The following is a 17940-nucleotide window of genomic DNA, read 5'->3' as shown; positions in this document are numbered from 1 at the left end:
TAACATCTCATCATCAGCTTCTATGATTACATCCACGACATCAATAAGAGAACAATTGGCAAATTCACTTGCCCGCCTCATAGATTTCTGCACATTGAATATTATGATAAGTTGGTATTTTACCAACTTATCTTGTCTTTAAACCTATACTTTTTCTATGTTTGAGTGATAAAATCATGTATTTGATGTTATTTACTTCTATTTTACAGGGTTTATGTGATTTAGAAGTAATGGTGAAAAAACTAAGTGAAAACAAGTCAAAAAGGAGCTAAAATGGACAATGAGAAACTGCCCAGTGGTTTACTCTTCGCGAACGCGAAGGTACAACACGAACGTGAAGAAGCAGGCAGCTAGACCTTCGCGAACGCGATGAACCATAACCTGAACCTTCGTGAATGCAAAGGACAAAACGCGAACGCGATGCCTGAGGAAAGCAAACCTTCGTGAATGCGATGAAGAAACTGGGCGTGAAAACTGGACAGTTCTAGAATTTCACATTTTTGACCCCAAACCCTTTAATACCCAAACCAGCTCAGATCTTTAACAGATTTTTGGCTTATTTTTAGTTTCATAGACAAGAGAAGAACAAGTCTTGAAGCTAGGATTTGCACACACATTTGGGTTTTGAAGATTTCAAGCTTGTGGTTAAGGATTTCTTATCCATTTATGTTTATTTCTTCATTTCCTTGCTTTGTATTGAATATTTAAGTGTGTAGTATTTATTTCCAATACTTGAATCTTGTTTATGGAAATATTCATGTTTAAAGTGTGGATTAAATATCTTGTTGTGCTTATGTATTGATTGATTTTCATTTATTTATGAAGTCAGTTGTTGTTTCTTTAATCATTCTTGTTCTTTAATGTTTCCAAAGGGATTAGCTAACCCTAGGACTCGCCCATTAACTCCGAATTAATTTTGGAAAAGATAATTTGGGGTTGGGAAAGATTAATTAACAAGAACTTGAGGTTTTAACCCTCATTTTATAGATTCTACCTAGGGATAGGATTGAACTACTTGTAGCCATATCTGGGTGTGCTTAACCTCTTAATTGGGTTAGGAATAATTCAATTAGGAAGTCTTGTTAGTCTTCGGAAGAAGCTAATTAAGAATTATTATCCGTGGCTAATTAACATAAACTCACTCATATTTGTAAAATCATGAAATACATTGGATTGTTGCTCGAGTGTAATTCCCGATGCATCCATACTTGTAGCCATTTATCATTTTACTTGCTTTCTAGGTTAGTTTACATTTCCGCATTTGGATATAAATATTTTCCAAAAACCAATTCTAAGTGTTTGGCATTGTATAACAAGTGATAATTCTCTTACATTCCTAATCGCCCACATATTGTTCTCTGTGAGATTCGACCCCGACTCATAGTTGGGTTAATTATATTACACGCGACCGTGTCCATTTACTTTTTAGAAGTGGATTTGGACATATATGTGCGTAAATTTTCTGTAAATGAACAAAGAAAAGTGGGAACCCCAACTGTTTGAAGAAAAGCCTGAAAGAAAACATGTTGTGGGTGAGGAAGATGACCTTCATGAATGCGAGGGCTTCCCGCGAATGCGAAGGCAAAACAGTGGGAGCAGAAAATTTGACCTTCGCAAACGCGATGGTCTGCACGCGAACACGAAGTTCTGATTCTTGGCAAAAAAATTTTGCTCTTCGCGAATGCGGTGATCTGCTCGCGAACGCGAAGAACAATCACTGGCAGTCCCAAAACTGGCGAAAAATAGTAGCTTCGCACAGCTCTGCGTGGAACCTTTTTCGCCCATTTCTTCAGCCTAAACACATCCTAATACATTGTTTTAAGTGTCTGTATGAGCTTTTAACATTGTTGGTCTATTTTCTAGGTACTTTGGGCATAAAATGGATCTGGAACACCAAGAATTTGAGCACGAACATGTCTTTGGACTTGAACAAGAGGAACCCTTTGATCATGAGCGGTTTCTATCTGCAGCATGTGAGCGAAAATATAATGAACTACTGTCCAAGACCATCGTCTGGGAAAGAGGCATAAACTTGGAAAAAGTCGAAGCTAAAATGCCGGGCTTCTACATGCGCTTGGTAGAAAGTAGGTGGATTTGTTTTGCCGAGCAACCAAATAATGCCAACCACACAATAGTTCTGGAATTCTATGCAAACGCCTTGAGGACCGACTTCCAAGGTGCCTTTGTTACTATTGTGCGGCGCGTGCAAGTCCACTTCAGCCCTGAGATAATCACTGATATTTACGGCCTTCCCAATATTGATAACGAGGTCTACAGAGACAAGCCAAAGCAGGAGGAAACCAGTGGCTAGTGGATAAGTTACATGATGGGGTTACCCCGAAGTGGTTGACAATGCACAAGGGAGTTGATTCTCATGATTTCACGGCTGAGGCAAAGACATGGCTCTTCATTATCTGTTCAACAGTGTCGCCCTCTACAAATGACACTGATGTGATACCAGACATGGCACTGATAATTGCTACTATCATGAATGGACTACCTGTGAACGTAGGGGACACATTGTCCGAGAAATTGAGGAAGCCACTCATGGGAGGTCCAAGAGCCTTTTCTTCCCTTCCTTGATCACTAGATTTTGCTATGATGCTGGGGTGCCTCAACGCCCCAATGATGTTGAGAAAGGTCTAGGAAAACCGATGATCCATCCCTTGCTGAAAAGGGGACCTAGTGACAAACAGAAAAAAGGAGAATTGATGTTGCTTCCCCTTCATTTGGGCAGTTCTCTAAGGCCACCACTGATCCCGTCGGATCCTTTGCACCTTCATCAGGGTCCTTTGACCCCATAGACCACTCCAGTCCGGTTCTCACACTATGAGCCATTTATCCAGTCAGATATATGGAGTAGATGCGCATGTTAGTCAGCTTATAGCTGGTCTTCCCACTGGCCCACCTGGAGCTGGCACATCTACTGGGACTGGCACATCTACGGGGGCTGCTGCCCCACCATCCATAGAGGATATGGTCAAAGAGCAAAAAGCAATCACGGGCAAGATGGAGGCCATTAACACCAGGCTGGAGAACATGAGTCGCCGGCAAGGAAAGATTGAGAAGAGGCAGAGAAAGTTCAAGAAACATGAGAAGACGAAAAGCAAATTGTTGTCCAAGATGATGCAAAAGCTGAGTACATTTTGTGGTTCACATGAATCGGAGGATGATGATGATGCGGATGTGGAGCTCAAATTTCCCACCACCTCCAGTTCCGACTGATGCAGTATTCAGGGAGCACTTTCCACCATTTTACTCTATCATGTTTAGTTGCATTGGGGACATTGCAACATCTTTAGTTGGGGGTGGCTTCTTGTATAATTGTTGTTATTACTTAATTATAGATAACTATGGGTATGACAGATTGATACTGTGGTTGTTTTTATTTTGTTGTTAGTGTATTTTCATGTGATGTGTGATATTATTATGTTTAGTAGCTTCTAAATTTTTTGTTTATATATATATATTATGTTTTAGTTATTTGATGTTTATTAGCTTCTCATTTTTTTTATTAGCTTCTTAATTTTTTTTATAGTATGTTTGATGTTGGTGGCGATATCCTTGGTTTTCTTTGTACCACGGTTCTTTTTCCAAGGATGCCAATTTTTTTCTTGAACCGGGTAATTGTAGAATATTTTTGTCGACTTTTCCCGATGATGGATAGATAGCCAACTTTCTTAAGGGGATTAGTCTTGTAGTTAGATATAGCTTATGTTAATTTAGGAAAAATAAATGGTTTGAGTCGGGGTTTGTGCCCATTGACCAAATTGTGGCTTGCTTGGTACCAACATGATTTAAACCTCAGCATATGAATTTTTGGTTATTGAAAAAAAATAATTGAAGTAAAGATGTCATGACTTTTAGACTCAAATTTTGGCTCTTTAATTCACTAAATAGCTTCCTATGCTATATGCGACCTCTTTGAGTCATTGATTTCAATTGGATTTTGGATTTGTATTCCACTTGAGTGTTTATGTGCCATGTGTGGTGAGATTATTTGTGAGTTCTTTTGCATTACTTGTAGTCTAGAACTTGCCCGGAATGTGCTTCAAAGCGAAATCATAGATTAACTTGGTTTGAAAAATGATATTAGGCCTTCCTTGGACTGCTATTGTGCCTTAAATTTCCTACCCTTGAATATTTTCCCTAGTCAACCCATTTTGAGCCTTTAACCTTGTTATTTGGCAACCATGTTACAAGCTTTAATCCTTTGTTCTTTATTGATTCTAGCTTTTGGCACCCTACCTCCCTAAGTACTTTGAAAGTGTGAACATAGGCTAAAAGCCTAAGTTTGGGGGTGAAGGTTGGAAAAGTTGTGATATAAAAGTTGTTTAAAAGGTGGAAGGTAGAAAAAAATAAATGATAAAAAGTGAAACCTTCCTTGATTTTGAAAAGGAAGGAAGAAAAAAAAGAATAAAGTGATAAGAAGTTGTGAATAAAGGGAAGACTAGGTGTGGAATGAAAAGTGAAGAAAGGATGGAGAATGTTTTTGCAGAAAGTGGACTTTGATTGTAAACTTTGTAGTGCTTGGGGAGGTTTTGAGTCATTCTAACCAAAATTGTACCCTACCTTAACCAAAAGCCTAAACTACAACCCTTTAAGTCCTAATTGATTTTGAACAAAGTTGTCTACATTAGTGGAGGAATACATGAAGGGCAAGCCTATGGTACTACTTGTATGCATTTGAACATCTGTTTGAGAGAGAGTTAATTCTTTCCATTTGATATCCCATTTTTGTTTTGAAATAAGATTTATGAGTGTGGGATCATCTCTTAAATGTGAGGGCACATGAGATTTGAATTGTGAATTTAATCCCATTTCAACTGGAAGGAATGACCAAAGAAAATTAATTGTGATAGAGAGGCAAATTTTGAAGCTTTAGTGTCATGACTTGATTACTATTTTGATTTGCATTAGTGTTTGAGCACTTGGAGTATAATGAAGTTCATGAGAAGTGCTTGATAATTCATATGCATTGGAGTAATTGTTAGTACCAATCGAAGTCATATTTTTGTGCTTATAGTAGACCTTTGTGGCTTGGCATAATATGGATGCATTGTTGAGTTAACTACTTGGGAGGAGATTTTGTCGCTTTCACTGCTTGAGGACAAGCAATAGTTTAAGTTTGGGGGTTTGAAAAGTTAGTATTTCACCAACTTCTCTTGTCTTTAAACCTATACTTTTGCTATGTTTGAGTGATAAAATCGTGTATTTGATGTCATTTACTTCTATTTTATAGGTTGTATGTGATTTAGAAGTAATGGTGAAGAAACCAAGTGAAAACAAGTCAAAAAGGAGCTAAAATGGACAATGAGAAACTACCCAGTGGTTTACTCTTCGCGAACACGAAGGTACAATGCGAACGCGAAGAAGCAGGCAGCTAGACCTTCGCGAACGCGAAATACACCACGTGAACGCGATGAACCATAACCTGAACCTTCGCGAACGCGAAGGACCAAACGCGAATGCGATGCCTGAGGAAAGCAAACCTTTGCGAACGCGAAGGTATGATCGTGAACGCGATGAAGAAACTAGGCGTGAAAACTGGACAGTTCTGGAATTTCACATTTTTGACCCCATACCCTTTAATACCCAAACCAGCTTAGATCTTTGGCAGATCTTTGGCTTATTTTCAGTTTCATAGACTAGAGAAGAACAAGTCTTGAAGCTAGGGTTTGCACACACACTTGGGTTTTGAAGATTTCAAGCTTGTGGTTAAGGATTTCCTACCTATTTATGTTTATTTCTTCATTTCCTTGCTTTGTATTGAATATTTAAGTATGTAGTTCCAACACTTGAATCTTGTTTATGGAAATATTCATGTTTAAAGTGTGGATTAAATACCTTGTTGTGCTTATGTATTGAATGATTTTCATTTATTTATGAAGTGAGTTGTTATTTCTTTAATTATTCTTTTTGTTTAATGTATACAAAGGGATTAGCTAACCCTAGGACTCGCTCATTAACTCCGAATTAATTTTGAAAAAGATAATTTGGGGTTGGGAAAGATTAATTAACAAGAACTTGCAGTTTTAACCCTCATTTTATAGATTCTACCTAGGGATACGTCTGAACTACTTGTAGTCATATCCGGGTGTGCTTAACCTCTTAATTGGGTTAGGAATAATTCAATTAGGAATTCTTCTTAGTCTTAGGAAGAAGCTAATTAATAGCCCGTTTGGCCAAGCTGCAAAAATCAGCTTATTTTGAGAAGTACTTTTTTTCAAAAGTGCTTTTCTCAAAAGTACATTTCGTGAGAAGCAGTTTGTGTTTGGCTAATTAGTTTGAAAAACACTTCTGAGCAGCAATTAGTGTTTGGCTAAGCTTTAAAAAACTTCTTCTAAGTGTATTTTTCTCAAAAGTGCTTCTCAAAAAAGTGCTTTTGGAGATAAGCTACTTTTTTCTGCTTCTCCAAATCTGCTTCTGCTTCTCCTCAAAAGCACTTTTTTTCCCTTCCAAAAGCTTGGCCAAACACCTCAATTTTTGGCCAAAAGTGCTTTTGGCAAAAAAAAAGAAGCACTTTTGGCCAAAAAGAAGCTTGGCCAAACAGGCTATAAGAATTATTATTCGTGGCTAATTAACATAGACTCGCTCATATTTGTAAAATCATGGAATACATTGGATCGTTACTCGAGTGTAATTCCCAATGCATCCATACTTGTAGCCATTGATCATTTTACTTGCTTTCTAGGTTAGTTTACATTTCCGCATTTAGATATAAATATTTTCCAAAAACCAATTTTAAGTGTTTGGCATTGCATAACAAGTGATAATTCTCTTACATTCCTAATCGCCTACATATTGTTCTCTGTGGAATTCGACCCAGACTCATAGTTGGATAAACTATATTGCATGTGACCGTGTCCATTTACTTTTTAGTAGTGGATTTGGACGTCACCATGTTATCTCCTCATCATTCAACCTCATCTTGAGCTCCCCAGTTTCACAATCAATGAGAGCTCTCCCTGTGGCAAGGAATGGCCTTCCCAAAATTATAGGAATTTCTTCATCCACCTTGCAATCTAGAATCACAAAATCTACAGGGAACACAAATTTCCCTACCTGAATCAACACATCATTCAAGATACCAGAGGGTCTTTTGACTGTCCTATCAACCAGCTGCAATAACATAGAAGTGGGTCTAGTTCTTCCAATCCCCAACCTCTTATAGATCACCAGGGGCATAAGATTTATGCTAGCCCCCAAATCACAAAGTGCTTTGGCAAAAGCAAAGTTACCAATGGTGCAGGGAATTGTGAAACTCCCTAGGTCAGACAGCTTCTCAGCAACTGGTCTAGTCACCACAACACTGCAGATCTGAGTGAGAGTCACTGTGGCTAAGTCTTGGAAATCGAATTTTCGAGACATCAAGTCCTTCATCATTTTTGCATAACCAGGCATTTCCTTCAAAGCATCAATCAATGGAATATTTACCTGGATCTGTTTCAGCATCTCCAATAATTTCTTGTATTATTCCTCTTTCTGGTACTTGGCCAACCTCTGTGGGAATGGTGCTGGAGGTCTCTTCTTCCCAATGATTTGGGTATTTTCTTTGTTAGACACCACCTTAACTACCGGTTCCTGGGCTGCCTCGGCTTCTTTCTCAGCCTCAATCTATGTGTTGGGTCCTTCCTGGGCAGGCTTTACTGTCACCTCTATCAGTTTCATTGAATTATCTAGCTCAATGGGCTCTGATACAAATGTCTCTACCTGTATGCTTTCTCGAGCTCTGTCTTGCTCCAAGTCTAAGTCTCTGCCACTACGTAGACTCAATGCTACCAACTTCTTCGGGCCTTGATCTTTTGGATTTATTTAAGTGTCTGCAGGCAATATCCCATGAGGACGATTATTCAAAGACATCGAAATCTGGCACATCTGCACTTCAATATTCTTTATAGCTGACTCATGTGCATCTACCCTTTCACTCATTTTTGCATTTGACCCAATAACCAGCTGCATCATTCCCTCGAGTCTGGCAAACCCATCTTCCTGTCTTCCACCATGTTGCTGCTGAGGAGGATGATAACCCTACTGCTGATTTTGATTATTATATCCCTATGGCATTTGGTAAAGCGCCATGTTATTGTGTGGTCGCATACCTCCCATATTTCCATTGTTGAGTTGTGGTTGGACTGGCCTGTATGGTTGATTTTGTTGGCCCTAATTTTGACCACCCTGTCTCTGGCCCCCATAATTAGACATATAATTCATTTCCTCAGGGTAGTGATGATGCTCACTTTCTGCATTCCATTGGTTACCAATTAGCTGACTAATGCAAGATGTGCATAAGCCCTCATTGGTAGTATCTACAATGTGTACCTTCTACTTCTGCCCTGAATCTTCCACCTTTTTGGTGAGTATACTCATCTGTGTCATTAATGTGGCCACATTTTCAACAAGAGTGTTGGATGGATCTAAGGGCACTGAGTGAACTACTGGAGTGATAGGTGCATTCCTAGTTGTCCACCCCGAATTCTGTGCTATCTTGTCAAGCAGGCTCTGGTTTTCTCTCCATGTTTTGCTCAAGAATGATCCACCAACTGAAACATCAACATTATCTTTCACGCTATCTGTCAAACCCATGTAAAACCGCTGCCCCAACATCTGATCGGGAATACCGTGGTGCAGACATATAACCAATATCCCTTTGAATCATTCCCATGTTTCTTGCAGTGTTTCCATTGATTTCTGTTTGAAACTCAAAGTTTCATCAATTTGTTGAACAATTTTGTTGGGTGGATGAAACTTGTTCACAAATTACTTGACTAACTCCTCCCAAGTCGGTATGGAATTAATGGGGAGTGAGTTTAGCCAAGTCTGGGCAGCTCCTGTCACTGAGAATGGAACAACAACAACTTTATTGCTTCCTGAGTTACGTTGGGCTGCCTTTGAATTTTGCAGATTGACAGAAAATTCTTCAAGTGTTGTTGAGGATCTTTGATGGGTGACCCCGAAAATAGTCCATTGTTTTGCAACAAGTGCAACATGTTGTTCGTAATTTGAAATGACTCAGCCTGTATTTGCGGGACTAATATCGTTGCGGCCAAGTTCTCTGCTATGGGTTGTGCCCAGTCATATAGAGCAGCCTCTGGTACAAGAGGTGCCACTGGTGCTAATGGCGCAGCTGGGTCTACCACGTGATCCCCTATGTCTGGTTCGAGTTCTTCAGTTTATTATTGTTGTTAGTTTTTCCGGTTGGCCCGATTCAAGGCCTTGAAAACTTTCTCGGGATCTGATAATGATTCAAATACTTCACTAGTTCTCAATGAGTTTCTAGGCATACACCTGTACAACCAAGTCAACAAACGTTACAATTTCAATGTATCAATTGAAAATAAAGAAAACTGACTACACTAAGAATTTTTGTAGTTCTTTCAACTGTAATTGATAACACCGTTAATTCCCTAGCAACGACGCCAATATTTGATCACGCCCAACTATGCCTTATAAAAAGGACAAAGCGGTCGCTGCAAATATAATCCGAGTATTTAGCCTAGAGTCGAGTCCTCAGAGAATTAACCTATCAATTACTTTCGTTAGACTTACTAAATTCTTCATAATCAACTTCCCAGATATTTTGAATAACAATTGGGGATGTTTTTACTAACTATAACTGAATGAAAGAAAGTAAACTAAAAGCTAGCTATGATTGGGCTGTATGCAAGTAAGAGAAAGATCTAAGGTTATGATTTCCCCTATTGATGGAATCCCTTCCTGTTATGTTTCACATAGATTTGCCTAATCGTCTCTATCGAACATGAGCGCTCTTATTACCATAAATCTATCCCGAGTAATTATGACAATTTAATAGACGCACTCTCCCGAGTTACACTAGCTGGCTTTTAATACAGTTCACTTTAGATCCCACCCAAGGCTTCGTTATCCCTAATTCCGCCTTTAAACCCTCGGTTATTGATCCCTCATATACTCTGGGAGTGGTGTTGTTCAACAATTACCTAAATATGCACTCTCTCCCGAGTAATACATTCTAAATAGGCACAACTAATTGAGGATCCTATCAATTAACTACAACAAGAACGTAGTTGAACAAATAGAGATTAAACCGGACACACTATATTAATATAATACGAAGTTCATCCTTCAATAGGTTCCATCAAAACCCTATACTAAATATTTAGCTACTCATAATTTTGTTCATCATAACAATAGCAAAATTCATCATAAATTGTAAAATACAAAAGGAAGAAAGGAAGACTCGATGTTGAATTATCCTCCTTGCCTCTTGCCTCTCCTTGCCTTCAACTAAGCTGTAAAAACCTTGATAATGTCCCTTTGGGCGAGCTGGACCTCTTATAGGTTAAGTGGAATTACCCCCGAACTTCCAAGTTTTGCCCTGAATTATATTTTCCGAACTGGACTAGCGTGGTCGCGCTAGTGGGCGCGCATATGGCACAGTATTCTGCCTCGAACTCCTAGGCTAGCGCGGTCGCACTAGTGGATCATCATTTCAGCTCTTCTTTTCTCTCTTCTTTCAACATACTCAGTTCCGAGGGCATCTCTTGCTTAAATTTAGCTCCAAATATAGTCCTAAGTCCTCGTACGCGCAACTCGCTCCTGTAAAACATGAAATTCACAATTAGAGCCAATTTATCATCATTTAACTATCCTACAATAGTGAAACATAGTCAAGTTGGGGCATAAATATTCGCCAAATTACATGAATCTAGCCTAATATCATTAAGCAAGTAGAAGGCATGAGCAACACAACAACAATTGAGATAGAGAACAAAGACTGGACAATAACGACAAGTCACATAAGATCTATAAGTACGACATTAATAGCTCAAGGTAAAGGCATGAACGTATACACGAGGAACATATTTCACAACATAATGCATGTCCCTCATCCTCGTCTGCATGGAAACAAACATCGTGCCATGAACTCGTGATGATACAAAAGCATGATAATATAAATGAAATAGCATGGCATCACACTTCGTGCTTTTACTTTCAAATGATATGGAACGCCATCACCTTCGTGCTTTACACTCACATATCATGGCACGACATCACCCTTCTTGCTTTTACTCTCAAATGATATGCCACGACATCATCCTTTGTGCTTTACACTCACATAACATGGCACAACATCACCCTTCGTTCTTTATACTCACATAACATATCACCCTTTGTGCTTTACACTCACATAACATGTCACGGCATCACCCTTCGTGCTTTACACTCTCCCTTACCAAGCATATGTATATCAATGGCAAACAAGGTAGGAAGCATAATTAACGTCAAGAAGAGGGTTTAAACGGATATTCCAAATTAACCCCAATCACAACTTTCAAGTTGACAATAGTTCACTAAACCCTCAAGAATCTTATTAGTCAAGTACTTCAAAGAATCTCAAGAATATCAGCCGTAGCAATGTATGAATGATTAAGCATAATGATGATCAAATTAGATACGTGAATGTTTCTTAGAATTCCGTCAAATTGTAATCAAGTTATAGAGAACTAAATCTTGGATTCTAACATTTTAATTCTATGTTCTTAGTATCTAGGAGTCAAGTAAGACATGAAGCAAGAATGTCACGTACTTTTACAAGACACAATCTATAACATAATCTACCCTTGAGCATGATTAACCCTGGAACATGCATATATCCTCGTCACCTCATATATGTATCACCCCTGCATGTAGCAAACAATGTCAAATAGTAGAAAAATTCTCTCAACTAAGTTAGGCAAGACACTTGCCTCGCTCCAAAATCGACTCAAAGCTCAACCACGATGATGCCTTTCAAACAAGCCTCCGGACCAACCGAATCTAGCAATTTGTCAACCAAATGATTCAAAATAAGCATTAGGAAGTACCCACGAATGAAAAAGGTTCAATTTAGGTCATTATTGAAAAAATCAACAAAAGTCAACTCCCAAGCTCGCTTGGTCCAAACCCAAGATTCGGATCAAAAGCCGATTACCCATTCATCCCCGAGCCCGGTTATGTAATTTGTTTCGAAATCCGAACTCAATTTGAGGTCTAAATTCTAATTTTACAAAAATTTCTAATTCTACCCAAATCCCCAATTTCTACTATGAAAATCCTAGATTTTAGGTTAAAATCTGATGAAATGTAGTGGAAGATTGAAAGGAAATATGTTAGAACCACTTACCAATGAATTAGGAAAGAAAAGCTCTTGGAAAAATCGACTCTAGGGTTTTTAGGTTTGAAAATTTGAGAGAATGAACTAAAATCTCACTTTTTAGCTATTTGTCCAGTCATAGATCTCGCATTTGCGACCTGGATGCGAACCCCGCAAATGCGAAGAAACAGTCGCAATTGCGAAGTCTTCCCATTTCTGTTGTCATCGAATTGCGAATAGTGGACCCTCCGCAGATGCGACCAAAATGATCGCAAATGAGAAACAGCTCTCCCCAGGTGCACTTCGCAAATGCAAACACTGGCAAACCCAGTAGGCTTGGCAACTTTTTGCAAATGCGAACAATTGCGAGATCTGAGGCATGCACCAGAAACAGTTGCACCAGCTAATTTTCCTAAGTCCTGAACCACTCCGAAGCTTAATCGAAACTCATCCGAGCCATCGAAGCTCCAAACCAAACATGCACACAAGTCCAAAAATACGACATGAACTCGGTCGCTCGATCTAAGCATCAAAATAACCTCTAGAAGTACGAATCGGACACCAAAATGCATGAAGATCAAGATAAACTTCAAGAACTTCTAAAATCGCAACTAAGCGTCCGAACCATATCAAATCAACTCCAAATGGAATCACATTTTGCAGGAAAGTTTCGTATGACGAAATGAAACTACCCGGGGCTTCAAATCACGCATAACAACCTCGAAATGACTACTCTCACCTCAAGTCAAAATCAATGAACTTTGAAACTTTAACTTCTACAACCAATCCGAAACCTATCATATCATGTCCAATTGATCTCAAATTTTGCGTACAAGTCACATTTGACATTATGGACCTACTCTAGCTTACGGAATCGGAATCCGACCCCTATATTAAAAAGTTCACTCCCGGTCAAACTTCTCAAAAATTCAACTTCGGCCATTTTAAGTATAATACAACTACGGACCTCCAAATCACAATCCGATCGCGCTCCCAAGTCCAAAATCACCCAATTGATCTAACAGAACCGATGAAACTCCATTCTGAGGTCAAATGCTAAAAAGTCAAACTTGGTCAACTCTTGCAACTTAGAGCTTAAATCTTGAAGTTCATTCTTCCAAATCGATTTCGAATAACTTGAAAACCAAACCGGCGATTCACACAAGTCATAATACTTCATGTAGAGATACTCGTACAATCAAACTAACGAGCAAAGTGTAAATGCTCAAAACGAGCAGTCGGATCGTTACATTTGAGGTAATGGTTGTTGATGGTATATGATGATGGTTGTGATGGATATAACGGTAAAGATAGTTGGGAGCGGTGACAAGTGGTTAAGGCTAATATTAGTAGTTTTGTCATTGTTACCACTTCTCTAAATAGAATGTATGGTTATTGTATACCAACGTGACCAATAAGAGAGGAGTGTTCTAAATAAAGCTTAAGTTCAATGCACTAAAATAACATGTGATAGCCGGTAAAATGGTTAGTAATCTGCTATCATAGGTTAAATAAACGTAGGGACATCTTTTTTCCTTTTTTACAACTAAATCATTCATTTGCTAGACATATTGAAGAAAACTTAAAAGGAAAGTCAAACACCACAAAATTTTGCTATAATGAGGATAACTTGACTTCACAGCTTAATGATACGGGCTATTAGTGTTCACGGGCACGTTTGACTGCCTTAAGTTTCACAAAAGTTGATCTCAATGACTCAATGAGCATGTTTACTTTATCATTTGAAATAATAGAGAGGCACCACGATACACAAAGTATTCTGTGTTCATGTAGGTTTCGAGGAAGGATCACACTCAAAAAGATATAATGTAGGTAGTCTACCCTGATACGAGTATTAGTGGTTGATTTCACGGCTCGAGCCCGCGACCTAGGCCAAACGAAGAAACTTGACTGTTACTCCAAAGCTCTCATTCTATCATTTGAAATAATAAATTATAAAAAAAAAAGTACTAATACAGATCAAGGGTTTTACCATTACAACTGGAATATGTTAAACAAAATTAAAACTAAAGAAAAACTATTTTAATGATCTCGAAATAATAATTGTTATGCCAAAAAGGATAAATTTCAAAGTGTGATTTAAAACTTGACTAATTCGATTACTAAAAGAGAGAAAATAATATGTTCAATAATGTTTAAAATTGAATGTGTTTTGTAGTAAAACAAAAAATTGACCTATAATACAATAATCGAAAGAGCCAAAACTATCCCTATCGTTTGCTAAATGGTTTATAAATACCCTCCGTCTATCTATCCGTTCAAAAAAATACACTTCGTCCATCTATCCGTTCAAAAAAATACACGAAGTTAATTCTATTAACAAAAATACCTCCGCGACTAACGACAGAACTGATGGATCTTTCATTTAGTGACGTGGCGATTTTTAATTGGGCCACGGTGACAATCTTTGACTGGAACAAAAAATGGATATTATTTCAACTCATTTACCTTATCCGACCCATTTACAAAAACGGGTTAGTATCTAACACACCCATTCCCTCTCATCTTATCTCCCCCTTTCTTCTTTTCCAATTGGGACACTGCATACACACAATAACAAATTAATTAAAGAATAGATAAAACCCAAAATCAAATAACCCAAAATTCAAACCAGATTCTGAAATTTCTCCAATCAAACTCAGGATAAGTATTGAAACTCTTAAATGAAAAATCAACAGATACATTTGGGTTGTTAAGTATCCATTGATGCTTGGGGTAAGCTACAGGTTACAGGTTCGAGCAATAAAGTATCCATTGATGCTTGGGGTAAGCTATCTATATCACATTCCTTGGAGTGCGATCATTTCTCAAATCCTACGTGAACGCGAAATAGCTTGTACGCCTAACTGTCCTCTAGCCTCATATTAATCATAGTCTTTGTTGAATATAGCAGAGCACGTACAGTGAGTACTATAATGAACAAAATTGTCTATTTCTGTTTGTTAAAAGAATTTAATTCTGGTAAAGCTTGTTGTCAGGACAGCCCACGAGTAAGTGGGCCAAGTATAAACGTTTGATGGGCCCCCTTTTATTAGCCCACAAATCCTTGACTAACCAAAGGCAAATCTTGTGCCTCGAGTGGTTTGTCTTCCAATTTTTTTGACCTTTTCTTTTCCTATTACATTGGCGTGAGATTTGCACAAACAGAATCATTCGGCGTCGCTGTTTAAAATTTCATTTTCATTTAAGGAATTGGTACAAAAGTAGCATTGGAATAAATTGGTACACAAGTCTTATCGAATTGACAAAACTTGCCTTGTTCACATATTATACCTCACATGGCATAACTTTGGTACAAATTATTCGTAGTTATGCAGAATGGCTAAAACACTTGGTACATGCGTACAACGGAGTAAAAATAGCACGGTATAGCCAGTTTTCGGACTGGTCATTCAAAAATAACCAGTGTTTACGAAGTCAATGAAAAATAGCCACTATTTTGCTGCATCAGAGACCGGTCCAGCATAATATACTAGAGTTCGGTGCACATGTATATGAACTCCAGCATATTATGCTGGACCAGTATACTTTGCTGACTGCTGTATAATATACTGGAAACTGGAGCATCGATGCTCCAAACTCCAGTATATTATACTAGACAATTATACTTGCTGGAACTCCAGTATATTATGCTGGAGTTCCAACATACTTATCCTGGAACTCTAGTATAATATGCTGACGTATTTTTCGAGTTTTGAACAGTGTTTTCGCTCTTACATGAAAAGTGGCTAAATTTCGATTACTTTTGAAATTAGGTTATTTTTGAACGACCAACTTTAAATCTGGCTATTTTTAAATTTCTTCCTACAGCGGACTGACAAGATTTGGTACTATCTTAACGACGTTTATTCCTAGACATATTATTTTACAACCGTCAGTTAAACAGTTTCTACCTAGTTTCTAGAATATATATTTACAAAAAATTCTTTTAAAAAAAAAAAGAAAAAAAAAGAGAGAGAAAGTACATATACCACCTATATATTTGCACTATAGGGGCCTGTTCAGAAGTTGTACTGATTAGGCATAAGTGGGACCCAAAGCGTCATTCGAATAAAAGAGGCCCGGTCCGCAGCATATCTTTCAAAATCCTTGGGCCTGAAGCTGTTGCTAGCGAAATGGCACTTTCATTTTCCTTTTGAATAATCTAAATAGCTGCAGCAGATATATACAATTTATATATAATATATGAATAACTATTTATAGTTAAGGTATAAACTATATAAACCGATTAAAAAAAAAATAATGAGTCCTACCAACTATTTGTATAAAGATCCCTTTACTTTTTCTAACTCCATGGGCCTAAAGAATTTAATAGTCGCTCTCATGAAAATAGCATAGACCAACCAGTTTTCGGATCGGTAATAAAAAAATAGCCAACATTTGCAAAGTCATTAAAAAATAAGTAACTATTAAAAATATGGTGGATTATGGAGCTCATGCGTTGCGTATAAACTTTCAGCATATTATGAGATTCCAGCACATTATGCTGGAATCTCATATGTAAAAAATCGAACTCCAATATATTATCCTGAAATATTTTTGGATTTCTAATGGTGCTTTTGTTTAGATTTTATCTCTACATGAAAAAGTGGCTAAATTTTGATTACTTTTAAAAAATATGGCTATTTTATAGTACAATTGCAAATCAGACTATTTTTATTTTTACGCATATTTCTCTAATTTTTTACTTTCCAATTTATTCATGTATGTATTATTTAAATGGCAAGAATTGGTCCTCAAAGAAACAATTCAACGACCGGGAGATCACAATTAACATATGTATCGTATTATTATTTTAAGTTACTTTCCAGTTTCTTTAATTTTGATTGTTACTTAAATTTTATTATATCTTATCATTAAAACCGTCATTACATAACGACGAAAAATGTTGTTTTATGTAATGACCTAATTTAGTGAGATCGTGTCCAACCTTGTTTTTACCTCTCATTTTGCCCTTCCTTATTACAATATTAAAGAAATCTATTTTATCTTTTACCCTACCTTTTTACATAATAACTCTAACCTCGTATCCTACTTTTCTTTGTAATATTGCAAGTTTATTCTTTATATTGCTGGTGCATTATATCATGAAATAATGACAAACGATAAAATCTATCCAAATATTATATTTATTAAAATAATGTGATAAAATACAATATATTTTGAAATAACATGTAACAACCATCCAAACAAGTTGTTAAAGTCATTTAACCATATCCATAAATACACATCCATTCCACCTTTCAATAACAAATTTGCTAAAAACAAAAACATACAAGTGCAACTTGCGCTATGGTGTTGTTACCACTTATAAATTCCAATATTGAGTCAAATCAAGAATATTAATCACATTTTAATTATTAATTGTTGGGACTCTAGCAATCCCTTTTCCCCTTTTCCAATATTGTATCTATGCTTATCGCTTCATGTTGAATTTTGTTCGTGTTTAACTAATCAAATGAAAGTATTTAGATTCGAGGAAGAATTTTAATTGACACTTCAAAGGAGTGTCTAATGTTTATTATCCTTTTTTTTTTGGCTAATAAGGATACGGATATATTAAAATTTAAATAATAACATTATTATACAGTGGAACCATTCGTGCTACAGTAGTGTCTGAATGCTCCTTATTGAAAGCATTTTAAATAAAGGGCGGGGGAGACAAAATGTATTGGACTCCACTGCAATTGGCCTTCAGAAGGAGTTAAAGTCATGCCATGTTTAGCCAGTGCGTCTGCTACACCATTTGCCTCCCGGTAAATGTGATCAAGTGTGGTTGTCTGCAGTTGGCGTAGTAGTAGCCT

The 17940-nt window shown here is 37.4% G+C and overlaps 1 protein-coding gene across 1 annotated transcript; it reads right to left on the bottom strand.

Annotated features, from left to right (window-relative positions):
• Nucleotides 1-6897: 6897 nt before the first annotated feature.
• Nucleotides 6898-7455, bottom strand: LOC138870291 (uncharacterized). The gene has a single exon (XM_070148083.1). It carries the CDS (start codon nucleotides 7453-7455, stop codon nucleotides 6898-6900), a length of 558 nt encoding a protein of 185 aa, XP_070004184.1.
• Nucleotides 7456-17940: the final 10485 nt, after the last annotated feature.

This window comes from Nicotiana sylvestris, chromosome 6 (genome assembly GCF_000393655.2).
Source record: "Nicotiana sylvestris chromosome 6, ASM39365v2, whole genome shotgun sequence".
NCBI lineage: Eukaryota > Viridiplantae > Streptophyta > Magnoliopsida > Solanales > Solanaceae > Nicotiana > Nicotiana sylvestris.
This window is presented reverse-complemented; position numbering and strand designations above follow the sequence as displayed.

What these genes read in the sequence shown, in the direction of transcription:
- LOC138870291 (XM_070148083.1), bottom strand. Translation starts at nt 7,455, where the DNA reads ATGCTGAAACAGATCCAGGTAAATATTCCATTGATTGATGCTTTGAAG.